General features: G+C 50.3%; 1 protein-coding gene across 1 annotated transcript in view; it reads left to right on the top strand.

Moving 5' to 3' along the window:
- Positions 1 to 27665, top strand: part of LOC106996625 (polyprenol dehydrogenase) — a 328740-nt gene that overhangs the window by 280966 nt on the left and 20109 nt on the right. Inside the window, exon 5 of the mRNA XM_028842026.2 lies at positions 6667 to 6874. Coding sequence (XP_028697859.1) covers positions 6667 to 6874 — 208 coding nt within the window. The remainder of the gene's footprint in view (positions 1 to 6666; positions 6875 to 27665) is intronic.

The following is a 27665-nucleotide window of genomic DNA, read 5'->3' as shown; positions in this document are numbered from 1 at the left end:
CTGTAATCCCAGCTACTTGGGAGGCTGAGGCAGGAGAATCACTTGAACCCAGGAGGCAGAGGTTGCAGTGAGCCAAGATCAACCCATTGCACTCCAGCCTGGGTGACAGATTGAGACTCTGTCTCAAAAAAATGACATAAAAAATAAAATACGGATGCACTGCACTCCAGCCTGGTTGACAGAGCGAGACTCTGTCTCCAAAATAATAATAATAGTCGGGCTGGGTGCAGTGGCTCACACCCGTAGTTCCAGCACTTTGGGAGGCCGAGGCGGGAGGATCACTTGAGGTTAGAAGTTCAAGAGCAGCCTGGCCAACATGGTGAAACCCTGTCTCTACTAAAACTACAAAAGGTAGCTGCACATCAGGGCAGGCACCTGTAATCACAAGTACTTGGCTGTGGCAGGAGAATGACTTGAACCCAGGAGGCGGAGGTTGCAGTGAGCCGAGATCACACCATTGCACTCCAGTCTGGGCGACAGAGCAAGAGTCTACCTCAAAAAAAAAAAAGTAATAGTAATAATAAAATAGAAATAAATGTAATATTACTCTCAGCAGCTCACTAATGATGAATTACCAGCATCCAGGGCCCCTGCGCGTGCCTGGTGCGTTCCCCACGGTGCAGGAATGCGCGCACACAGCTTACCCGCCAGGCGAGCCCCTCGCACGGCTCGGATCCCTCTGGGGCACAGGTCATCACCTGCCTGCACAGCAGCACTGTCCCCTCTGCTCTTGGGAAGGATCCCTTCCCCAGCAATGCTGTTGTCACCAAGAATTTGCTCAGAGCTGCAAGCCATGATCCTCAGAGAACGAGCACAGAAACAGAAAAGCAAACGCTGCATGTTCTGACTTATACCTGGAACGTACACAGCGGGTTCTCATGGACACAAAGATGGGAAGAGCAGAAACTTTTGGCTGCTAGAAAGTAGGGGGAGGGAGGCAGGCAGGGGATGAAAAACCACCTGTTGGGTACCATGGCCGTTTGCTGGGTGACAGGTCCACTCACCGCCTCACCCTCAGGCTCTAATGTGTATTCCTCTATTCCGTATGCCCCTTCCATGCCGGAAGCATACCCAGAGCTTAGCGCCCACTTATCAGGGAGAACGTGTGGTATTTGCTTTTCTGTTCTGGAGCGACTCCACGTAGGATAAGAACCTCCAGTTCTATCCAAGTCACTGTCAAAGACACGATTCCGTTCTTTTTGACGGCTCAGCAGTATTCCATTCCATTTTCTTTATCCAGTACTCCATGGTACTTAGGTTGATTCCGTTTGTTTGCAATTGTGAGTTGTGCCGCAAGAAAGAGACAGGTGCAGGCATGGTTTTTTGTTTTGTTTTGTTTTGTTTGATTGTTTAATTAATTTATTTATTTTTGAGATAGAGTCTCACTCTGTCACCCAGGCTGGAGTGCAGTGGTGCGATCTCGGCTCACTGCAACCTCCGCCTCCCAGGTTCAAGCAATTCTCCTACCTCAACCTTCCAAGCAGCTGGGATTACAGGTACGTGCCACCACACCTGGCTAATTTTTGTATTTTTAGTAGAGATGAGCTTTGCCATGTTGCCCAGACTGGTCTGGAACTCCTGACCTCAGGCGATCCGCCCGCCTCAGCCTCCCAAAGTGCTGGGATAACAGGCGTGAGCCATCATGCCTGGCCTGCAGGCGTCTTTTTGATATAAGGACTTCTTTTCCTTTGGGTAGATGCTCTGGAGTGGGATTGCTGGATCGAGCGAATGATCTGCTTTTAGTTCTTTGAGGAACCTCCATGCTGTTTTCTATACAGCTTGTACTAATTCACTTTTTTGGGGGGCACCGGAATGTGGGCAGCTCTGCCTGGGGGTGTCCTGTGAGGCTGCAGCTGGGGCTGACTTTATCTGAAGGCTTGACCAGGTTGGATGTCCAGGATGGCTTTCTCTGGTGGTAGGAAGCTGGTACAGCCTGTCACCTGGGCTCAGCTGGGAGGGCCAACAAGAACAGGTACCTGTGACCTCTCCAGCGTGTCAGACTGAAGGTGCTCAGGCTTCTTAAACCAAAGCTGGCTCCTCCCAGACTCAGCATTCCCAAGAACCAAGCAGGGGGCACGTGACCTTATTGACCCAACTTTGGAAGTCATACAGTGTTTACACCACTGTGGCAGTCTACGAAAGAATTAACAAGAAAGTTAATGAGCATGACCGAGATTCAAGGGAGGGGGCATACACTCCAGCTCCCAAAGAGACGACTGTCAAAAGAATTTTCAGGCCTGCTTTATAGCCCCCCGAAGCTGCCTTTCAAAATGAGGCATGCATAAGCCAGGTGTTCACGACGAGCTCGTCTCTCCTAAGCTGGGAATTTATGACACTTCAGGCACAGATTGAGCTGTGTGTCTCCAGATCCTTCACATCAAATAAAATATGAGGAAAATGGCATCGTCAAAGATGTTTATAGTTCATCAAAATGCAAAGCTTCCCGTCCACCCACAGCAACCTATTCTGGTGTTTTTGTTTTTTTTGTTGTTGGTTTTTGTTTGTTTGTTTTTGAGACAGAGTCTCATTCGGTCGCCCAGGCTGGAGTGCATTGGTGTGATCTCGGCTCACTGCAACCTCTGCCTCCCAGGTTCAAGTGATTCTCCTGCCTCAGCCTCCCGAGTAGCTGGGATTACAGGCGCCCGCCATCGTGCCCGGCTAGTTTTTTTTTTTTTTTTTTTTTGTATTTTTAGTAGAGACAGGGTTTCACCATGTTGGCCAAGCTGGTCTCGAACTCCTGACCTCAAGTGATCTGCCTGCTTTGCCCTCCGAAAGTGCTGGGAGGATCACAGGCATGACCCACCGGGCCGGGCTTTTTTTCTGGATATCTCCTAAGGTGAGCTCTGACATGCTTCTCAGAGGTGTTTTGTTAGATGGGCTTTGAGGACTCTAGGAGTGTCGAATGTTTAATACCACATGTGTCTTGTGATTGATTGATACCGGACCCCTCCCGGTTGGTTTATACACCTGATGTTTTACAGGCAGAAGCTCAGGGAATAAGTTCTCCACATGCTGGAAGTTGTTTTTTTTTTTTTTTTTTTTTTTTTGAGAGCTAGATATTCACATAGGAGGGGAGAAGCCCTGCGTCTGGCTGGCTGGAAGGTGTGTGCAGGTGAGAAGCAAGGACGGCACCTGAACTGTCTGCTCATTTCTCCGAGAATTTCGGCAGGCCACAGGCCCGGAATGCACGGCGCTCCCCCTCCCCTGCCACCGTGCTCTGTGAAAGCAGGTCCAGAATTTATTCGTCCTCGTGGGCTCTCGGTCTGGCTGACTTCAGGAGTGAGGCCGCAGACCTTCACCGTGAGTGCTGCAGCTCATAAAGGTAGTGCGGACCCAAAGACGGAGCAGCAGCAGGATTTATTGTGAAGAGGGAAAGAACAAAGCTTCCAGGCCGTGGCAGGCGACCTGGGTTGCCGCTGCCGGTTGGGGTGGTCGTCTTGTATTCCCTTATTTGACGCCGCCCGCATCCCGCTGATTGGTCCATTTTACAGAGCGCTGATTGGTCCGTTTTACAGAGCGCTGATTGGTCCATTTTACAGAGCGCTGATTGGTGCATTTACAATCCTTTAGCTGGACAGAAAAGTTCTCCAAGTCCCCACTGGACCCAGGAAGTCCAGCTGGCTTCACCTTCCCAAAGCAGCAATCCACTTCCATCCACGTTTATTTTGTATTTTCCCCTCGCTGTACCCAAAGCGCTATACTTGCACTGTGGAGGCTACAGCCAGAATCAGACGTTGGTTTTTCCTCAAGGACCTCACAGTTGTCCAGCCTCCACTGGGGCCAGGGACGTGTAAAGCCGTGGGACCCCCTCCTGCGTCTGTCGTGGGCCCTCCGTGCCATGGAGCATCCAGTGCGGACCGTGCATCCAAAGTTCTGAAAGGCGGGTTCCAGAGGCTGTAAAACAGGCCTGCAAATTCTTTTCACACTCGTCTCTCTGGGAGCTGGAGTCCCTGCTCCCTCTCTTGAATCTCGGCTGTCCTCATTAACTGTCTTGTAATTCCTAGAATGGGGCAGCGGTGGCAGCTCGGTAGGTCTTCCAAAGTTGGGTGGATAAGGCCACGTGGCTCCTGCTTGGTTCTTGGGAATGCTGAGTCTGGGAGGAGCCAGCTTTGGTTTTAAGTGTTCGTAAAATACAACTGGAAAGATTGTGTGCACAAACACAGGCATGTACACAAATGCACACACATCAGAGAGTTCATAGGGAAATGGGTCCATGTACAGAGGCACAAATTCGTACGGATATTACAATACACACAAAAGCAAGCACATACACAAATGCATATACCTCAAAAAATGCATACACCTGGAGATACACCTCTACATATACAAACACATAGAGAAATACTAGACCTGCATATATGTATAGATAGCTCCATATGAAATACACAAACACAAGCACATATACAAATGTATATGCATAGAAGATGTACACTATGCAGATGTACATATACAAATACTTAGAGAAATACTAGACCTACATATATGTAAAGATAGCACCATGTAAAATACAAACACAAGCACATATACAAATGCCTATGCATAGAAAAATATGTACACATGCAGATGCAAACACATAGATATACAAATAGAGAAACAGATCTACAAATATCAATATAGCTCCATATTGAAATACATCTTTGAACACAAACACGTGTCCGTATGCAAATGGATTTGTGTGTGTGTATATTAATCATACACCTCAAATGCATTTGCAAATGCAAATGTGTTCACAAATGCAAAAACTGGGATTCCACAGATCAATCAACGTGCATGTTTGCAACGTTGCATGTTTGCATCCACGCAATACATGTAGACGTTCCAATGTACAAATAATGACAAACGTGTGTATGTAGGTATATGAGCATATGCAAATATTTGCGATCATACAATTCCAAATAGAAGCATGTAATATATACATACACTATATGCAGATACACATGCAAAGATGTAAATGTGTATGTACCTGTATACACATGGGAATAAATGTGGACACATGCAAGCTCATATGCACATGTGCATACAACGTATGTAAAATAAAATGTGCACAAATTTATAGGCATTTGAAAATTCACATCTGCATGTAAAGACGTGAACACATATATGTATATGCTAACAACTCTATATGTATATATCTTTGAATTGTGCATATATGCAGTTATATACCCAAGTGTATACCTATATAAACACATACACAAATACATATGCATATATATGTATATGAATATATGTGCCTGTATTTGCATGTACAGTTTACGTGTAGATACACACAGAATTCCAGGTACATATATAACATGCCTGTGTATACACATCTACATTATCCATGTACGTATAAATACATATACACATTGGCATTAATACCCAAGCAAGCTGGTCTGCTCTAAGTACAAGATGATATAGTTCGTGTGTGTTTCTGGGACAAGTGACGTTTGAGGTCAGGCCCCCACAGCAAGGACTTGGGAGCAGGCACTCAGCTGGGCTTGGCCTGACAGGGTGGGGGTGTTCTGTGCCTGGGAGATAGAACGTGTCAAGCACAGAACCTGCAGTGATGATGATGTTTATAGAATCGTGACCGACAGGGCTGCCCTGTGGTCTAGGGGTGAGGACAGGCCATGTTTATACTGAGGTCAGCATTTCTCAAAGGACATCTGAGCAATTTGTTTGTGGGACACTCAGTGAAGAGGGGGTGCCATAGCAGCTATTCTTGTCCAGAATTCTTTTGTGGGGGGCCCAGGAAGGGAGACAGGATCTCTGTTGCCCAGGCTGGGGTGCAATGGCACTATCTCAGCTCACTGCAACCTCCGCCTTTTGGCCTCAAGCAGTCCTCCCGCCTCAGCCTCCCCAAGTAGCTGGGACTCCAGGCACGCACCACCACACCCAGCTAATTTTTTTTATTTTTGGTAAAGATAGGGTTTCACTGCGGTGCCCAGGCTGATCTCAAACTCCTGACCTCAAGCGATCTGCCCTACTCACCTACCCAAAGACTGGGATTACATGTACGAGCCACCGCATCCGGTCACCCAGAATAATTAATTGTCCAGGGGACCCCCTTTGGTGACTTGGAAGATTCTCACTCTCTTGTGTATGTTGCTGTGTTATCATTATGGTTATTATTTTTCTTTCTTTTTTTTTTTTTTGAGACAGAGTCTCGCTCTGTCGCCAGGCTAGAGTGCAGTGGCGTGATCTCTGCTCACTGTAACCTCCACCTCCCGGGTTCAAGCCATTCTCCTGCCTCGGCCTCTCAAGTAGCTGGGATTACAGGCACTTGCCACGATGCTTGGCTAATTTTGTATTTTTTTTGGTAGAGACGGGGTTTCACCATGTTGGCCAGGATGGTCTTGAACTCCTGACCTCAGGTGATCCACCCGCCTCGGCCTCCCGAAGTGCTGGGATGACAGGCATGAGCCACCGCACCCCGCTTGTGGTTATTTTTAAAGTCAAGGCACAGAGGTGCAGAGACAGAAGGCAGGAAGGGACGTCAGTGATCTTCTAGAATCTTCCCCACCACACCTAAAGCAGGAGACAGAGACCCAGGAGGAAGACATGGCCGCCAGCTCTACACCCCACCCTCCAATGTCCTGGGCCATTTGCACATCCCAGGAGTCCGTTTGTGAGATTTCTCCACTGTCTTCCCCAATCTAACTCCTTCTGATATTCTCTTTTGTCCAGCTGGGGTGATGATGGTCCCTCAGAGGAAAACCAGAGATGGATTCGAGGAACATTTCGGCCTGAACTACCTGGGGCACTTCCTGCTGACCAACCTTCTCCTGGATACGCTGAGAGAGTCCGGGTCCCCTGGCCACAGTGCGAGGGTGGTCACCGTCTCCTCCGCCACCCATTACGTCGCTGAGCTGAACATGGACGACCTTCAGAGCAGGTGGGTGCACCCTGTGAATAATCATAACAGCATCCCAGGTGGGTTAAAGGTTACTCATCTCCCTCTGTCTGTGGGGCATGGTGCGCCCTGCGCCTGCTGGACACTGGTGCTCTGGGGACAGTGCTCCCTGCGTCTGCTGTGCACTGGTGCTCTGGGAGCGTGGACAGTGCTCCCTGCGTCTGCTGGACACTGGTGCTCTGGGGACAGTGCTCCCTGCGTCTGCTGGACACTGGTGCTCTGGGGACAGTGCGCCCTGCGCCTGCTGGACACTGGTGCTCTGGGGACAGTGCTCCCTGCGTCTGCTGCACACTGGTGCTCTGGGAGCGTGGACAGTGCTCCCTGCGTCTGCTGGACACTGGTGCTCTGGGGACAGTGCTCCCTGCGTCTGCTGGACACTGGTGCTCTGGGGACAGTGCTCCCTGCGTCTGCTGAGCACTGGTGCTCTGGGGACAGTGCTCCCTGCGTCTGCTGGACACTGGTGCTCTGGGGACAGTGCTCCCTGCGTCTGCTGGACACTGGTGCTCTGGGGACAGTGCTCCCTGCGTCTGCTGGACACTGGTGCTCTGGGGACAGTGCTCCCTGCGTCTGCTGAGCACTGGTGCTCTGGGGACAGTGCTCCCTGCGTCTGCTGGACACTGGTGCTCTGGGGACAGTGCTCCCTGCGTCTGCTGGACACTGGTGCTCTGGGGACAGTGCTCCCTGCGTCTGCTGCACACTGGTGCTCTGGGAGCGTGGACAGTGCTCCCTGCGTCTGCTGGACACTGGTGCTCTGGGGACAGTGCTCCCTGCGTCTGCTGGACACTGGTGCTCTGGGGACAGTGCTCCCTGCGTCTGCTGGACACTGGTGCTCTGGGGACAGTGCGCCCTGCGCCTGCTGGACACTGGTGCTCTGGGGACAGTGCTCCCTGCGTCTGCTGCACACTGGTGCTCTGGGAGCGTGGACAGTGCTCCCTGCGTCTGCTGGACACTGGTGCTCTGGGGACAGTGCTCCCTGCGTCTGCTGGACACTGGTGCTCTGGGGACAGTGCTCCCTGCGTCTGCTGAGCACTGGTGCTCTGGGAGCGTGGACAGTGCTCCCTGCGTCTGCTGGACACTGGTGCTCTAGGGACAGTGCTCCCTGCGTCTGCTGCACACTGGTGCTCTGGGGACAGTGCTCCCTGCGTCTGCTGCACACTGGTGCTCTGGGGACAGTGCTCCCTGCGTCTGCTGGACACTGGTGCTCTGGGGACAGTGCTCCCTGCGTCTGCTGAGCACTGGTGCTCTGGGAGCGTGGACAGTGCTCCCTGCGTCTGCTGGACACTGGTGCTCTGGGAGCGTGGACAGTGCTCCCTGCGTCTGCTGTGCACTGGTGCTCTGGGGACAGTGCTCCCTGCGTCTGCTGAGCACTGGTGCTCTGGGGACAGTGCTCCCAGTGCTCAGGGGACAGTGCTCCCTGCGTCCGCTGTGCACTGGGGCTCTGTGCGCAGTGCTCTGGGATACGTACATCCCCAGCCATTTGCTGTCCTTGGTAGACTTAGCAATGTGCCATTGTATTGTTATTTTAGTTTTTAGAAGGGACAAGAAACACAGAGGTCAGACATAGAAAAGGATAACAGATATATTTAAACCTTCCGTTGTGCCCCCCATGGGAATGTCAGGCACTACATCTGCAGGCGGCATTGGTGTGGACTCCTGTTGAGACACGCAGTGTACTGTCTGTCCATCAACAGGTCTCTCTTGTGATTTTCTCCTAACCCCGCCCGAGCGCGGTGGCTCACACCTGTAATCCCAGCAGTTTGGGAGGCCGAGGCGGGTGGATCACCTGAGGTCAGGAGACCAGCCTGGCCGACATGGTAAAACCCTGTTTCTGCTAAAAATACAAAATTAGCCAGGCGTGGTGGCAGGCGCCTGTAATCCCAGCTACTTGGGAGGCTGAGGAAGGAGAATCGCTTGAACTCGGGAGGCGGAGGTTGTGGTGAGCCAAGATTGCGGCACTGCACTCCAGCCTGAGCCACAACAGCAAAACTCCATCTCAAAAAAGAAAAAAAAATTCCATAGTCTGGGTGGCTTATAAACAACACACATTTATGTTTCACGGTTCTGGAGGCTGAAGTCCAAGATCAAAGTGTGCCAGGGTCTGGCGAGAACCCACTTCCTGGTTCACAGGTGGCCCCTTCTCACTGTGTCGTCAGGCAGCGGAAGGGGCGAGGAGCTCTCTGGAGTCCCTTTTATAAGGGCACTGATTCCTTTCTTGAGTCTCCACCATCGTGACCTCATCACCTCCCAAGGGCCTCACCTCCTAACACCATCTCACTGGGGATGAGGATTTCCATGTAGGAATTTGGAGACGGAGACAGTCAGAGCACACAGTAGGACTTGCCTTTGAATTTCTCTGCAGCCCGAAGGTCACAAAGTGTTAATGCCACAGTCGGAAAGACCTGGTTGCTTGGCCATGCCAGCATCAGATTTTGGGGCCAGCCTCTGGAATGTACAGCAGGGTGGGCGCCCTCCCCATCTCCCGGCCCTGGAGTGCCCTCAGGACTGCGAGGAGGTGAGCCCAGGGGCACAGGCCGTGCCGGCTCCTAACGGTTTTCATTTCCCTGCACAGTGAGGGGCAGGATGGAAGGAAGGGAGGGCCGTGGGAGCCTCCTAGGATACCTTGGCCCATCTGTTTTGTCAGATTGAGCTCTTGCGCCTGTGAGCCTCTCTGCTGAAGGGTGTCGGATGAGGGAGACGGCCTCGATGGGATCCTGCATAAAGTGTGAACCCTGCCGGTCGTGGGAGGGAAGAAGCGTGGCTGGCCAGAACTTCGTCCTCTCTGGGCAGCTGAGGAAGGCCCGGGCTCTGCAGGGAAGGGCAGGTGAGAGGGTGGCATGGAGAGCAGGGCCTGTGGCCAGGAGGGGCTGCTTCTCCTTCCTACTGCTCTGAAGAAGCAAGGGCATGTGCGTGTGTCCGTGTGCACAGGTGAGGTGTGCGTGCCAGTGTGCACAGGTGAGGTGTGCATGCCTGTGTGTACAGGTCAGGTGTGTGTACCCCTGTGTACAGGTGAGGTGTGCATGCCAGTGTGCACAGGTGAAGTGTGTGTGCCCGTGTGTACAGGTGAGGTGTGTGTGCCCGTGTGTACAGGTCAGGGTTGTGTACCCCGTGTGTACAGGTGAGGTGTGCATGCCCGTGTGTACAGGTCAGGTGTGTGTACTCCTGTGTACAGGTGAGGAGTGCATGCCTGTGTGTACAGGTGAGGTGTGTGTGCCCGTGTGTACAGATGAGGTGTGTGTGCCCGTGTGTACAGGTGAGGAGTGCATGCCCGTGTGTACAGGTCAGGTGTGTGTACCCCTGTGTACAGGTGAGGTGTGCAAGCCCGTGTGTACAGGTGAGGTGCGCGTGCCCATGTGCACAGATGAGGTGTGTGTACCCCTGTGCACAGGTGAGGTGTGTGTACCAATATGCACAGGTGAGGTGTGTACCAATATGCACAGGTGAGGTGCGTTCATGCCCGTGTGCACAGGTGAGGTGTGTGTGCCCATGTACACAGGTGAGGTGAGTGTGTGCCGGTGTGCACAAGTAAGGTGTGTGTGTGCCCGTGTACACAGGTAAGGTCTGTGTGCACAAGTGAGCTGTGTGCCGGTGTGCACAGGTGAGGTGCATGCCAGTGTGCACAGATAAGGTGCATGAGTGCCCGTGTGCACAGGTGAGTTGTGTGCGTGCCCGTGTGCACAGGTGAGGTGTGTGTGCTGGCTGGGGCGTTTCCTGTGTTCACACCTATGCGTGACAGCACCCAGAGGAAGACATGCGTGTTTCTCAGGCTTCTTCTCAGCTCAGGACTCTCTGTAGGACGGTGTAGCCCTCCCGCCTCGGGCTCCATGCTGAAGGATTGGCCTGGAACCCACTGGCAAGAACAGCCCTGCCGTGACCGGCTGCCCTAACCCCAGGCCTCAGGCTGGGCTGGGCACGTTGGGGGCCAGGCTTCTGTGACGCCCACTCGGGGCTCCACTTGTGTGTGTGGTGCCTGCCGTACAGGAGGGCCTGGCAGCAGGGAGGAGGGAACGAGGAGTCTTGGCACAGCCAGCAGCACTTGCTGCAGACGTGACTCACTGAGCAAGGCAAGGCATGGGATGGAGAACCTGGGAAATGTGACCTCCTTGGCAGGTGTTGCTGCTCACCGAAGACACGCAGGAGCACCCCTTCCTCGCACAGCACTGGCGGAGCCGCCCGTCTGTTACTCTGAGAGCGCGCTTTGGGGTTCATACTGTTTATCAAAGCAATCTCTGTTTTATTTATCCATGTTTTCTTGAGATGGAGCCTCACTCTGTCCCCCAGGCTGGAGTGCAGTGGTGCGATCTCGGCTCACTGCAACCTCCGCCTCCCGGGTTCAAGTGATTGTCCTGCCTCAGCCTCCAAAGTAGTTGGGACTACAGGCGCGCACCACCACGTCCGGTTAATTTTTGTATTTTTAGTAGAGACAGGATTTCACTACGTTGGCCAGGCTGGTCTCGAACTCCTGACCTCAGGAGCCTCCCGTGTCGGCCTCCCAAAGTGCGTGGATTACAGGCGTGAGCCACCATGCCCGGCCGTGATCTCTATTTTAAATAATGAAGATAAGCAGATCACATCCACAACAACCCCACCCAACAGAAATGACAGCTACTTCCTAAACAATTTAGATGCTACAAAGCAGATTCATGCAGAGTTAATAAGAATTGAGCCTCATTATCACCTAAGAAAGCTGAGGAAGCATATATCACCAAGTGCAATTACCAAGAGAGTTTTCATTCCTATAAAAACACCTAGATATTAAAGAAAAACTGTGATGGTATTGCTCCTAGGCCATTCACTCTTATTTTATTTTATTTTTGGAAAGAGACAAGTCTCTCTCTGTTGCCCAGGCTGGAGTGCAGTGGTGCCATCTCGGCTCCCCGCAACCTCTGCCTCCCGGGTTCCAATGATTCTCCCACCTCAGCCTCCCGAGTAGCTGGGATCACAGGCACGCACCACCACACCCAGCTGATTTTTGTGTTTTTAGTAGAAACGGGGCTTCACCATGTTGGCCAGGCTGGAATCAAACTCCTGACCTCAAGTGATCTGCCTGCCTTGGCCTCTCAAATGCTGGGATTATAGGCATGAGCCACTGCACCTGACTGCCATTAACTCTTATCTGAACAGTTATGTCCACATCCTAACTCCACATACTATAACTGGGACCTAATTTAGAAATAGGGTCTTTGTAGATGGAATTAAGTGAACATGAGATCATTAGGATGGACCTTAATCCAAGATGATGGGTGGCCTTACAAGAAGTAGAAAATGGCCGGCCGCGGTGGCTCACGCCTGTCATCCCAGCACTTTGGGAGGCCAAGGTGGGCGCATCACCTGAGGTCAGGAGTTCGAGACCAGCCTGACCAATTTTATGAAACCCCGTCTCTACTAAAAAATACAAAAAATTAGCTGCGCGTGGTGGTGCGCGCCTGTAATCCCAGCTACTCGGGAGGCTGAGGCAGGAGAATTGCTTGAATCCAGAAGGTTGAGGTTGTGGTGACCTGAGACCACACCACTGCACTCCAGGCTGGGCAACAAGAGTGAAACTCTGTCTCAAAAAAAAAAAAAAAAAAGTAAAATTTGGAGGCAGAGATACAGAGAAGGCCACATGGAGATGGAGGCAGAGACTGGAGTGATGCAGTCACAAACCCAGGGATGTCTGGAGCCCCCAGGGGCTGGGAGAGGCAGGAAGGACCGTCCCCTCCACCCTCACAGATACCCTAGAGTAACATTCAATCAAAGATCTAGGCGCCCCATGATCCAGTCAAGTTAACACGTAATGTTAACTATTCCGACCCCATTCTACATATAAGAAGGGCCGTAAATGCAATGGCAGGTGCCCTTGTAAGACATAGAAGAGGAGACACAGACACAGAGGAGAAGGCCCCGTGGAGACAGAGGCAGAGACTGGAGTGATGCGGCCACAAGCCCAGGGACACCTGGAGCCCCCGGGAGCTGGGAGAGGCAGGAAGGATCCCCCCCAGAAGACCAACCAGAGAGAGCACGGCCGTGTCCCCTCCTGAATTTCAGACTTCTGGTCTCCAGAAGCCATCCATTCACTGGAGGAATTTCTGTGACTTTGAACCATCCAGTCTGTGCTCCTGGGCTTGCAGATGTCATCATCGCCCTGTGTCCTCCCTTGGTTGTCCCTCTGTATGTGTCTTGTTTAGACAATGTGCCAGGAAAGTAATACAGATTGCAAAGCAGATCAAGGAACTTCAGAGGCAAAGGCCTTGAGACCCAAGCCAGCTCAGAGCCGGCTCTACCATTTTTTATTTGTTTATTTTCGTTTACTTTAGTTTAGTTTAGTTTTTTGAGACGGAGTCTTGCTCTGTTGCCCAGGCTGGAGTGCAGTGGTGTGATCTCGGCTCACTGCAACCTCCGCCTCCTGGGTTCAAGCGATTCTCCTGCCTCAGCCTCCTGAGTAGCTGGGACTACAGGGACGCGTCGCCACGCCCGGCTAATTTTTGTATTTTTAGTAGAGACGGGGGTTCACCATGTTGGCCAGGATGGTCTCCATCTCCTGAACTCGTGATCCACCCGCCTCGGCCTCCCAAAGTGCTGGGATGACAGGCGTGAGCCACCGCGCCCAGCCAGTTCCCCCTAGTTTTTTTGAGACGTACAATTCAACCCCCACTGCTTTTCTTTTCCTGTTCTCCTCCTTTGCTTCAGCGGTTTGATTATGGAAAATGAATATTGATGACAGGCGTTCACCTGAGCCACGTTTCATTTCTGCTTGATTACTCTGCAGAGGACAGTGACAGTGCTAACAGATGCCGTCTCTGAGCTTTCTGGAAACTTCCTTGTTGATGGCACTGACTCTTTCCAAATATGCCCCTTTTTCATAATTCGTACCTTCGACTGACCTCTTAAAGGAGAGAACATTGCTTTGCCGGGACTGCCGTAATAAAATACCATGGACCCAGTGGCGTAAACAGCAGACATTGATTCTTCCACAGTTCTGGAGGCTGGAGGCCCCAGATCAAGATGTGGGTGGGGCTGACTCCTCCTGAGGCCTCTCTCCTTGGGTCGTGGACACCGTCTTCTCCCTGTGTCCTCACAGGGTCATCCCTCTGTGTGTGTCTGTGTCCTCATCTCCTCTTCTTATGAGGTGTCTTAGTCCATTTCAGGCTGCTGTCACAGAATAGCATAAACTGGGTGACTTATAAACAACAGACTTTGATTCTTCCACAGTCCTGGAGGCTGGACGTCTGAGATGAGTGTATGGGCAGGGCTGGTTCCTCCTGAGGCCTCTCTCCTGGGCTTGTAGATGCCGTCTTCTCCCTGTGTCCTCACAGGCTCAACCCTCTGTGTGTGTCTATGTCCTCATCCCCTCTTCTTATGAGATGTCTCAGTCCATTTCAGGCTGCTGTCACAGAATACCGTAGATTGGGTGGCTTATAAACAACAGACTTGATTCTCCCACAGTCCTGGAGGCCGGAGGTCTGAGATGAAGGTGTGGGCAGGGCTGGTTCCTCCTGAGGCCTCTCTCCTGGGCTTGGAGACGCCGTCTTCTCCCTGTGTCCTCACAGGCTCATCCCTCTGTGTGTGTCTGTGTCCTCATCTCCTCCTCTTATGAGATGTCTTAGTCTATTTCAGGCTGCTATCACAGAATACCAGAGACTGGGTGGCTTAGAAACAACAGACATCGATTCTCCCACAGTCCTGGAGGTTGGAAGTCTGAGATCCAGGTGTGGGCAGGGCTGGTTCCTCCTGAGGCCTCTCTCCTGGGCTTGCAGATGTCATCATCGCCCTGTGTCCTCCATTGGTTGTCCCTCTGTATGTGTCTGTGTCCTCATCTCCTCTTCTTATAAGGACCTCAGTCCTATTGGATCAGGACCCACCCTCTGACCTCATTTTACCTGAGTCACCTCTTTAAAGACTCCATCTCCGGCCAGGTGCAGTGGCTCACGCCTGTAATCCCAGCACTTTGGGAGGCCGAGGTGGGAGGATTACCTGAGGTCAGGAGGTCAAGACCAGCCTGGATAACATGGTGAAACCCTGCCTTCACTTAAGAAAATACAAAATTAGCCAAGTGTCGTAGCAGGCGCCTGTCATCCCAGCTACTCGGGAGGCTGAGGCAGGAGAATCGCATGAACCTGGGAGGCAGAGGTTGCAGTGAGCCAAGATCACGCCACTGCACTCCAGCCTGGTGACAGAGCGAGACTCCGTCTCAAATAAAATAAAGTAAAATACATGGTGGGTGAGGCCACAGTAGAAAGAACAATGATTCTTTCGCGGAAAGATCCATGAGGACGCCCCTGTGATAGAAACCCCGCTACGTGCTGTGAATTTCAAACACTGAAGTCAGTCGTTGCTGGCCATTCAGCGAGACCACGTGACCGAAGCACACTTTATGTTTTGACATGCTTATCAATTGTGCGTAGTGACAAGCTGTCAATAGCTTTGGATAGGTGCATTGAACCGGTCACCTCGCTCATGTCGTAGAAGTTGGTGGCTTCATGTTCAAGAAGTAACACGCCCCAAGTTGAGTTGACGTTTGCCAGGGTACGGGCTGGAGTTACGGAATACAATCAGGTGCCCAGTGCTCAAGAGCCAGTGTGTTTGTGATTGATCCCAGATGTTTGTGATTGATACCAGACATTCAATCTGAACTGTAACTCGTGTCACCCGAAGACCATAGTGGCTGCCACCAGGGTACCACAGGGAACGGCCTGGGTGAGCAAACCCAGACATGATGTTCCGAAGAGTGGCCGTGACTCCTTTGGTGGAATGTGTCCTTCTGGATCTTTCTTCTCAATAGCTTGTGTGTGGGAGGAAATATAGACAGACACTCAGCAAACTAACACAAGAACAGAAAACCAAGCACCGCACATTCTCACTCGTAAGTGGGAGTTGAACAATGAGAACCTGTAGGACACAGGGAGGGGAACGTCACACACCGGGGCCTGTCGGGGGTGGGGAGTAGGGCCCGGAGAGCATTAGGAGAAATGCCTAATGTAGATCATGGGTTGATGGATGCAGCAAACCACCATGGCACGTGTATACCTATAGAATAAACCTGCACATTCTGCACATGTGCCCCAGAACTTAAAGTGTAATAAAAATAAAAAGTGGAAACAACACCACCACACACACACACACAAAACCATAGGAAGCTAACAAAAGTGATCAAGTCAGGAACCAGCAGGTGTGGTCAGATGAATCATAGACTAGAGGCTTGGAAACCATGAGTATGAGATGCCATTTCCTAGCTCTCTCCTAGCTGCATTCTCGGGGCAGAGCTGGGCTCGGTGCCTGAGCAGAGATTGGGTGATGCAGCCATAAGCCAAGGGATGCCTAGAAACACCAGAATCTGCAAGAGGCAGCAAGGATCCTTCCCTGTAGCCTGCAGAGGCAGTGCGACCCTGCAGATGCTTTGGTTTCACCGAGTTCTGTCCGGAACATCGGTGTGGATTCTCTGAGCCACACTAGGACCAGCCACTGTGGATTCTCTGAGTTGTACTAAGGGCAGACACGTGGATTCTCTGAGCCACACTAGGGTCAGCCACATGGGTTCTCTGAGCCACACTGGAACCAGCCACCATGGATTCCCTGAGCCACACTAGAACCAGCCACGTGGATTCTCTGAATCACACTAAGGGCAGCCAGATGGATTCTCTCAGCCACACTAGGGTCAGCCACATGGGTTCTCTGAGCCACACTGGAACCAGCCACGTGGATTCTGAGCCACACTAGAACCAGCCACCATGGATTCCCTGAGCCACACTAGAACCAGCCATGTGGATTCTGAGCCACACTAGAACCAGCCACGTGGATTCTGAGCCACACTAGGGCCAGCCATGTGGATTCTCTGAATCACACTAAGGGCAGCCAGATGGATTCTCTCAGCCACACTAGGGTCAGCCACATGGATTCTCTTAGCCACATGGATTCCCTGAGCCACACTAGAACCAGCCACGTGGATTCTGAGCCACACTAGGACCAGCCACAAGGGTTCTCTGAGTCACACTAGGACCAGGCATATGATTTCTGTGAGTCACACTAGGACTAGCCACGAGAGTTCTCTGAGCCACATTAGGACCAGCCACGTGGTTTCTCTCAGCCACAGTAGGACCAGCGACGAGGGTTCTCTGAGCCACACCAGGACCAGCCACATGCGTTCTCTGAGCCATGCTAGGGCCAGCCATACAGAAGCTTTGGGATTTTGGGACCTCTGCCATGAGTAATGGCGTAAGATCTCTAGGGAGCGAGGGGGTTACTTCACTTCCTTACTTTCATGGGTTTTCTCCCTTTACATCTTAGCACGTAAAATGTGTGCAGGACCGGGCACGCCAAGTCTTTACTACTGTGAATAGTGCCACAGTAAACGTATGTGTACATGTGTCTTTATAGTAGAATGTACAAGCCCATCAAAAAGTGGGCAAATGATATGAACAGAGACTTCTCCAAAGAAGGCATTTATGCAGCCAACAAGCGTATGAAAAAGCCCATCATCACTGGTCATTAGAGAAATGCAAATCAAAACCACAGTGAGATACCATCTCACGCCAGTTAGAATGGCCATCATTAAAAAGTCAGGAAACAGGCTGGGCGCGGCGGCTCACGCCTGGAATCCCAGCACTTTGGGAGGCTGAGGCGGGTGGATCATGAGGTCAGGAGATCAAGACCATCCTGGCTAGCATGGTGAAACCCCGTCTTTACTAAAAATACAAAAAATTAGCCGGGCGAGGTGGTGGGCGCCTGTAGTCTCAGCTACTCGGGAGGCTGAGGCAGGAGAATGGCGTGAACCCAGGAGGCAGAGCTTGCAGTGAGCTGAGATCCCGCCGCTGCACTCCAGCCTGGGCGACACAGCGAGACTCCGTCTCAAAAAAAAAAAAAAGGTCAGGAAACAACAGGTGCTGGAGAGGATGTGGAGAAATAGGAACACTTTTACACTGTTGGTGGGAGTGTAATCTAGTTCGACCATTGTGGAAGACAGTGTAGCACTTCCTCAAGGATCTGGAACTATTCATTGATACTTTGCTATTTTTTTCTTTTAGATAGGAATATGTTGAAAGATAGATAAATATAACCAAGTGTAAAAGTATGCAAAAGAGGATGTATAATGTGTGCATACATACTTCCATATATATTTTTTGAGACGGGGTGTCTGTGATACAATTAAAGGGTTGCTGGCCAGGTGTGGTGGCTCACACCTGTAATCCCAGCACTTTGGGAGGCTGAGGCAGGCTGATCACCTGAGGTGCACAATCCACCCAGTCTGTGGTATTCTGTGACAGCAGCCTGACATGGACTAAGACACCTCATAAGAAGAGGGGACGAGGACAGACACCCATCGCCCAGACTGGAGTTCAGTGGCACCATCTCAGCTCACTGCAACCTCCGCCTCCCGGGTTTAAGTGATTCTCTTGCCTCAGCCACCTGAGTAGCTGGGATAACAGGCGTCCGCTACCACACCTGGCTAATTTTTGTATTTTTAGCAAAGAGATGGAGTTTTGCTGTGTTGCCTAGACTGGTCTTGAACTCCTGACCTCAAATGCTCCACCTACCTCAGCCTCCCAAAGTGCTGGGATTACCAGGTATGAGCCACCGCGCCCAGCCAGAGGCTTTTATTTCCTATAACAAAAATGTTTACAATATCACACAACATCTTGATGGTTACAGAGACAGATAATTGTCATGAAACTAGGAATGATTGTCAGGAAACAATCTCACGCCAAAAGTAGGGATAACTACTTTCTTTCTTTGAGTCTTCTTCTAGGACACCAAATAACAAGCCTTTAACTGTTTTTTGTTTGGTTTTGTTCTTGTTTTTTGTTTTTGTTTTTTTTTTTTTTTTTTTTTTGAGATGGAGTCTTGCTCTGTCACCCAGGCTGGACTGGAGTGCAGTGGCATGATCTTGGCCCACTGCAACGTCCTCCTCCCGGGTTCAAGCAATTCTCCTGCTTCAGCCTCCCAAGTAGCTGAGATGTTAGGCACGTGCCACCATGCCTGGCTAATTTTAGTATTTTGTTGCACAGACTGGAGTGCAGTAGCAGGATCTCAGCTGACTGCAACCTCCACCTCCCGGTTTCAAGCAATTCTCCTGCCTCAGCCTCCCCAGTAGTTGGGATTATAGGTATGCGCCACCACGCCAGGCTAACTTGTTGTTTTGTATTTTCAGTAGAGACGGAGTTTCACCATGTTGGCCAGGCTGGTCTTGAACTCCTGACCTCAAGTGATCCACCTGCCTCAGCCTCCCAAAGTGCTGGGATTACAGCTGTGAGCCACTGTGCCTGGCCAACAAGGCTTCCTTTAATTCTTTTTGTTTAATGTTTACCAAAAGGGATGACACAGTTGAAAAGCGGCTTTTACACAACTCTTTCCTAGACCAGAAAAATCAGTATCAATAGGGATCTTGTTTGAAATGCAGATGCTTGGGCCGGGCACGGTGGCTCACACCTGTCATCCCAGCACTTTGGGAGGCCGAGGCGGGTGAATCACTTGCGGTCGGGAGTTTGAGACCAGCCTGGCCAACACGGTGAAACCCCGTCTCTACTAAAAATACAAAAATTAGCCAGGCGTGGTGGCACACACGTGTAATCCCAGCTACTCAGGAAGCTGAGGCAGGAGAATTGCTTCAACTGGGACTCAAAAGGCAGAGGTTGCAGTGAGCCAAGATCCTGCCACTGCCCTCCAGCCTGGGCTACAAAGCAAGATTCTATCTCAAAGAAAGAAAGAAGAAAAGAAATGCAGATGCTCACATTCTCAGATCATCCTCCAGATCTGCTAAGCCCAAATTTTGGAGAGCAGGGGTTGGCGAGCAGACGGTCTTTGGGGAATTCTGATGTGTGCTAAAATGTGAGAACCACTTGAATTTAAAATACACCGCCTTTTTTTTTTTTTTTTGGTATGAAAGATGTGATTCTTGGCTTTCGCCTGATATAATTATTGCCAGTAATTAGTGTTAATTGCCAAGATTGATTTACTGGCTTGGAAAATTAGTGTTCTTATAAAGGAATAAATCACAGCGTTGTAATGTATTCCAAAAATCCAAGAGAGTTTTTACACATGAGAGAGCCCGTCTGCTCAACTTGGCTGTACCGAATCATCCCCGTGGTGAAATAAATTTCAGTGGAAAGCACTTTGGGACGCCGAGGCGGGTGGATCACCTGAGGTCAGGAGTTCGAGACCAGCCTGGTCAACATGGCAAAACCCCATCTCTACTAAAATTACAAAAATTAGCCAGGCATGGTGGCACATGCCTGTAATCTCAGCTACTTGGGAGGCTGAAGCAGGAGAATTGCTTGAACCAGGGAGGCGGAAGTTGCAGTGAACCAAGATCATGCTATTGCACTCCAGCCTGGGCGACAGAGCAAGACTCCATCGCAAAAAAAAAAAAAAAAAAAGGCAGGCACAATGGTTCACACCTGTAATCCCAGCACTTTGGGAGGCCGAGGGGGGCAGATCACGAAGTCAGGAGATCAAGACAAACCTGGCCAACATGGTGAAACCCCGTCTCTACTAAAAATACAAAAATTAGCTGAGCGTGGTTGTGCACACCTGTAGTCCCAGCCACTCAGGAGACTGAGGCAGGAGAATCACTTGAACCCAGGAGACGGAGCTTGCAGTGAGCTGAGATTGCACCACTGCACTCCAGCCTGGTGACAGAGCGAGGCTCCGTCTGAAAAAGAAAAAAAACTTCTCTTTGTTCACAGTGTTTTCTGAGTTCCTGGTGGGCGGCTTGTTATCAAGGATATTAAATGTAGGTGATAGTTATGAAGACTATTAAATGTAGATATCCTACAAAGAGTGTAATGGAGTTGTTTGTACTGTCAAAGGGAAAATTCAATTTAGACATGAAGGATTGTTATAATACTTACAAGTGTGTTGGATGCCACCCGTTCTTGCTCATTAAAACAGTGATTATCATCAGGTTTAATGAGCAGTGGAAAAATAGCTCCAGTCGACTAGGTTATGAGCAGTTGATTGAGTTTCTGTAATTGCATTGGCCATTTCATTACGCATGGATGTCCTGCAACTGAAATATGTTGCAATACATAGGCAGTCAACATTAAAAAAAAAAACAGAAAACCTCCATCATCTTTGCTTCTGCACAAGTACCTGTGAAAGTGGATAAATAATCAATGCAAAAACTGCCTGTTGATCCGTATAAAAGGACACCGCCTACCGAGACTGGCTGTTGGGGCACCGAGATACGACACGTATGCATCCTACTTATCCATCACAATAACTTACAAAGGTTCCTTTTTTTTTTTTTTTTTTTTTTTTGAGACAGAGTCTTACTCTGTCGCCCAGGCTGGGGTGCAGTGGCACGATCTCGACCCATTGCAATCTTCACCTCCCAGGTTCACGCCTGCCACCACGCCCAGCTAATTTTTTGTATTCTTGATAGAGACAGGGTTTCACCTTGTTACGATCTCCCGACCTTGTGATCCACCCACCTCAGCCTCCCAAAGTGCTGGGATTACAGGCGTGAGCCACCGCGCCCGGTCTTATAAACACTCAAAGTATGTTCAGCCTTCACGATTTTTAATAACAAGAAGAGAGTAATGTTTTATATAATCAGCGAGAAATGGAGAACTCAAATACCCTTTTTTAAGATCCAGATTTAGCAGCAAGTGGTTGTTCTTCAGTTTGTTCTTCAACAAGAAAGCTCATCGAATGATTTTTGTTTTGTTTTGTTGTTTTGGACAGCGTCTCCCTGTCTCGCCCAGGCTGGAGTGCAGTGGCGCCATCTTGGCTGACTGCCGTGTCTGCCTCCCAGGCTCAAATGGTTTTCTCCCACCTCAGCCTTGCAACTAGCTGGGACCACAGGTGTGCTTTACCACACCCAGCTACTGTTTTGTAGTTTTTGTAGAGGTAAGGTCTTACTATACTGCCCAGGCTGGTCTCGAACTCCTGTACTCAAGGGACCTGCCTGCTTCAGTCTCCCTAAGTGCTCAGATTACGTGAGTGAGCCACCACACCCGGCCTAATACCAACGACTTTTGTCCTTAGGGTTTCGTTTACAAGCCTTAATGGGTGTGTTCTGTGTATCTGCTTTCATGATTTTCCATTTCTGGTGTGGATATTTCTTCATCCCTAACCCCCACCCCGGGACTCTCTCCTGAACCTACGTGCCCCTCTTGGATTGATTTCTTCACCTCCCGTAGAGAAATGTATTGACTTTCCCCCGCCCCCACACCGTATTTTTAAACAATCTTCGTTGTCTCTTCTCCACGCACGCTGCTGTGTAAAACCGTAATTACAGAGCCAACCCCTCCATTTACTCTGGAAAAATCTGCCTTTGGATGATGCATTGTCTGCTTTTTCAAGTAACCATGCCTCTGACCCGTCAATCAGATCCCGGAGATCCAGAACCAAATGCTTGTAGGTGATATTTGAAAGACGCTCATGTCAGCAGGAAAGCAAGTCCTTGCTTCTCTGCACTTAATAACTCCCTGTTTCCTGGACCCTCCTCTTCCCCCCGGGGTGAGGAGATTGGAGAACTTTGCCTTAAAAAGGTGTCTGGACAGTAATTGGGGGTTTGCAGTTTATCTTGGATCAAAGAGGGGACTTGAGCTGTGCACTGCGCAATTTCCTTGTCTTAATTCTTCCAGTCTCTTAAATTTCTTTCTATTTATTTTTTATTATTTTTAAAATTTTTTTATTTTTTTGAGACAGAGTTTTCCTCTTGTCACCCAGGCTGGAGTGCAATGGCACGATCTCAGTCAGCTCACTGCAACCTCCACTTCCCGGGTTCAAGTGATTCTCCTGCCTCAGCCTCCAGAGTAGCTGGGACTACAGGCACCCACCCCCACGCCCGGCTAATTTTTGTATTTTCAGTAGAGACGCGGTTTCACCATGTTGGTCATTCTGGTCTCTGTTTGAAATGCTTGTTCCCCGGTGCCATAAATAAATAGCACTTGAACATAAATTTAATTTCCTCAGCAAGGCCATTTTTATACTTTCTGCAGGAAGGGTACACTCGATAGCAGTTTGACCACGAGGGTACAGCGAACAAAGGAGACAGAGAGTACAGCGAACAAAGGCGACAGGGTCATTTATAACCGGACACGTCCACCCTACGCTGTGTCTGGTTTCCATGGGCTGGAACGGGCCCTCACATTCCGTATTTGTCCCGATCAGCCAGCAACTTAGAACTTGTTAAAAGAGGCAAAGGCAGAGGGGAACAAAGGAAGGAGGAAGTCACTTGTGGAATGGTGGGAAAAGTAAAGACAGACCCAAATAAGGAAGGAGGAACACGCTCTGACCTCATGCTTGCTTGGACCAGCATAAGCATGCCAGGGCAGATATTTAGGCTACGTTGTGGGAGCCCGGAACATAAAGTACATGGATTTCTTTATCACGGCTAGCGGATACTTACGAACGTTCGCGCAGGTCTTGGAATACGTTTTGCTTCTCGGAGAAGTTCCTATGTGTTCCTAATTAGATGGGGAGGAAAGCCTTTGAAGAGGAACCTTTATTTTTTCCAGGCCCAATGTCAGATTCTGGCGTGCGGCTTTCTGCTCCCCATGGCTGCGTGACGAGACAGCGGCTGGAGGCGGAACTGGGTCCCTGGAGGGCATAAATGAGGGCGTCACTTCTCCTCATGAAGCAATTCAAATATGCCTTTTGGACAACGGCAAAGGGACATCTCAGAAAATCTCAGCTCAGGTTGCGATTCCCCCCGGGGCGAGCTTCCCGAGCCGTGTGATCCCCTCTGTCTCCGGTTACACGAAGGTGGGAGCATTGCTTGGTTGCCAAGAGCACAGTGTTGGGGCTCAGAAAACGATCCCCTAAATGTTTCAGAGGCATTGGAACCAGAGCAACTCTGCCATGTTGAATCGGGTCTGGGTAAGATGCGGCTGAGACCGGCTGGGCTGCCTTCTCTGGAGGTGGGTGAGGCAATTCCAGGTCACAGGATGACAGAGGACGTCAGCACAAGGCACAGGTCACAGAGACCCTGCTGATAAAGCAGGTTGCGGGAAAGCCGGCAAATTCCGCCAAAACCGAGATGGCGATGAGAGTGACCGCTGGGCATGCTCTCTGGTCATGATACGCTAATTCTAATGCATTAGCTGCTAGGAAACAGTGTGCAGATGCCACGACATGGTCTGAAAGTGGGGATGGACCTTCAGCTGCGGGAATTGGTGACCCCTTTCCTAGAAGACTCATGAGTAATCCACCCCTTGGTTAGCGGATCATCAAGAAATAACCGTAAAAATGGGCAACCAGCAGCTCTCGGGGCTGCTCTGGCTATGGAGTACACATTCTTTATTCCTCTACTCTCCTAATAAACTTGCTTTCACTTTACTCTGTGGACCCCCCCGGAGTTCTTTCCACAAGATCCAAGAACCCTTTCCAACTGCTGAAGGGATGGGGTGATGTGCCCACCTCCGCCTCCCAAGGTGCTGCTGGGATTATAGATGGGACCCACTGCACCCAGCCGGAATAGACTTTTTCACTCAATTTTTAATTTTTTTTTTTTTGAGATGGAGTCTCACTCTGTTGCCCAGGCTAGAGTGCACTGGCGCAATCTCGACTCACTGCAACCTCCACCTCCTGGGTTCCAGCGATTCTCCTGCCTCAGCCTCCCGAGTAGCTGCGGCTACAGGCATGCGCCACCACTCTTGGCTAATTTTTTGTATTTTTAGTAGAGACGCGGTTTCACCGTGTTTGTTAGGATGGTCTCGATCTCCTGACCTCATGATCCGCCCGCCTCGAGCTCCCAAAGCCCTGGGATTACAGATGTGAGCCATCATGCCCAGCCCAAGGTTTAAATTCTTAATATCAGTTTCAAGCAGTGGTTTTAGTAAAAGATATTCATAGGCCAGGTGTGGTGGCTCACGCCTGTGATCCCAGCACTTTGGGAGGTCAAGATGGGCGGTTCACTTGAAGTCGGGAGTTCGAGACTGGCCTGGCCAACACAGTGAAACCCCAGCTGTACTGGAAATACAAAAATTAGCCGGGCGTGGTGTCGGGCACCTGTATTCCCAGCTACTCGGGAGGCTGAGGCAGGAGAATCACTTGAACCCGGGAGGCGGAGGTTGCAGTGAGCCAAGATCGTGCCACCGCACTCCAGCGTGGGCTACAGAGCAAGACTCTTTCTCAAAAAAAAAAAAAAAAAAGACCACACAAAAAGGGCCAGGCATGGTGGCTCACGCCTGTAATCCCAGCACTTTGGGAGGCTGAGGTGGGGGGATCACGAGGTCAGGAGATCGAGACCATCCCGGCTAACACGGTGAAACCCCGTCTCTACTAAAAATAAAAATAAAAACATTAGCCGGGCGTGGTGGCGGGCGCCTGCAGTCCCAGCAACTCAGGAGGCTGAGGCAGGAGAATGGCGTGAACCCGGGAGGTGGAGGTTGCAGTGAGCCAAGATTATGCCACTGCACTCCAGACTGGGCGACAGAACGAGACTCCGTCGCAACAAAAAAACCAAAAAAAAGAGATTTATGATTTTAAAGATTGAGTTACATGTTGTGAAGTTGCCCTCCCAAAAGGTATGTACAAGTGTATGTGCACGCCCTTCTTTTGGGTGTCCGGCCAATTCTCCCCGTGTTCTTCACAGTGGAAATGATGGTTTCTCGGAATGTTGCCAGTGTTACAGGAAAACAGATGGAGGGTCATTCCCTCTGAAGATCTGCTGAAAAATCAACTTGCAAAAGCAGATGAATGGGAGAAAAGGCATACAATGTTTACTCAGTGTATACGTACATGCTTTCATCTTCTTGGTTTTCTTTTATGTGCTTGCCTTGGGAAAAGCATTCTCATTTTTCTTCTCCAGATCTTCTCCAGAGTCTCGCTCCGTCGCCCAGGCTGGAGTGCAGTGGCGTGATCTCAGCTCACTGCAAGCTCCGCCTCCTGGGTTCACGCCATTCTCTTGCCTCAGCCTCCCGAGTAGCTGGGACTACAGGCGCCCGCCACCACGCCCGGCTCACTTTTTGTATTTTTAGTAGAGATGGGGGTTCACCGTATCAGCCAGGATGGTCTCAAACTCATGACCTGGGGATCCGCCCACTTCAGCCTCTCAAAGTGCTAGGATGACAGGTGTGAGCCACCGCACCTGACCCTCAATATTGTATTCTTATTCAGGAACAGCCTTTGTTGGTAAGAGGTATTGGATTTTCACTGATGCGTTTTCTGAAACACATATGATGACAGATGTCTTTCTTTTAATCTTTGGAATGTGTTAAACATTCTTTTAGGCTTTTTGATCTTATTTATTTAACATAATTATCATGCTGATATTCAAAATATATCTGAGATGGCTTTGCGAACCCCGAAAACTTGAGACAGGTGTCAGTTAATTTAGAAAGTCTGTTTTGCCACATTTGAGGACGCGTGCCTGTGACACAGCCTTAGGAAATCCTGACGACATGGGTGCAAGGTCGTTGGGGCACAGCTTTTGTGGTTGTTGTTGTTGTTGTTGTTTTTGAGACAGTGTCACTCTGTTGCCTAGGCTGGAGTGCAAATGGTGCAATCTCAGCTCACTGCAATCTGCGCCTCCCAGGTTCAAGCAATTCTCCTGCCTCAGCCTCCTGAGTAGCTGGGACTACAGGCACATGCTACGTTGCCTGGCTAATTTTTTAATTTTTTTTTTAGTAGAGATGGGGTTTTGCCATGTTGGCCAGCCTGGTCTCGAACTCCTGACCTTGTGATCTGCCCACCTTGGCCTCCCAAAGTGCTGGGATTACAGGCGTGAGCCACTGCGTCTGGCCACAGCTTGGTTTTATACGTTTTAGGGAGACATGAGACATCAATCAATATATGTAAGAACTACGTTGGGGTGGGTGCTGTGGCTCACACCTGTAAACCCAGCACTTTGGGAGGCTGAGGCAGGTGGATCACCTGAGGTCAGGAGATCGAGACCAACCTGGCCAACATGGTGAAACCCCATCTCCACTAAAAATACAAAAAGTTAACTGGACGCGGTGGCAGGCTCCGGTAATCCCAGCTACTCGAGAGGCTGAGGCAGGAGGATGGCTTGAACCCAGGAGGGGGAGGTTGCAGTGAGCCAAGATTGTGCCATTGCACTCCAGCCTGGGTAACAAGAGCAAACTCCATCTCAAATATAAAGAAGTAGGGTCCTTGACAGGTGGGGACAACTGGAAACAGGGAGGGGGCTTCCAGGTCACAGGTGAGACCCAGATGGTTGCGTTCGTTTGGATTTCTGATGAGCCTTCCCAAAGGAGGGGATCAGATATGCGTCTGTCTCAGTGAGCACAGGCATGACTTTGAATAGAATGAAAGGCAGGTTTGCCTTCAGCAGGTTCCAGCTGGACTTTTCCTTTGAGCTTCCTGATTTTGGAGGGCCAAGATATTTTCCTTTCACAGCTTCCATCAGGATACATATACCATGTAGTTAATTCAGAAAATTAGGCCGGGTGCGGTGGCTCACGCCTGTCATCCCAGCACTTTGGGAGACCAAGGCGGGCGGATCACGAGGTCGGGAGATCGAGACCATCCTGGCTAACACGGTGAAACCCCGCCTCTACTAAAAATACAGAAAATTAGCCAGGCGTGGTAGTGGGTGCCTGTAGTCCCAGCTACTCGGGAGGCTGAGGCAGGAGAATGACTTGAACTCGGGAGGCGGAGCTTGCAGTGAGCTGAGATTGTGCCACCGCACTCCAGCCTGGGCGACACAGCAAGTCTATGTCTCAAAAAATAATAATAAAAATAAAAAATAGAATATATATCTAAAAGAAGCAATGAACCTTCATCCACCTTGAAATATTGTTACAATAATTGTGTAGCAAATTGATCGCCTCTGGGCATCTTCGGAGCCCAGAGGAAAGGACATTATTGCTCAAATACTTCTCTTTGTCTT

This window comes from Macaca mulatta, chromosome X, assembly GCF_049350105.2.
Source record: "Macaca mulatta isolate MMU2019108-1 chromosome X, T2T-MMU8v2.0, whole genome shotgun sequence".
NCBI classification, from domain to species: domain Eukaryota; kingdom Metazoa; phylum Chordata; class Mammalia; order Primates; family Cercopithecidae; genus Macaca; species Macaca mulatta.
This window is presented reverse-complemented; position numbering and strand designations above follow the sequence as displayed.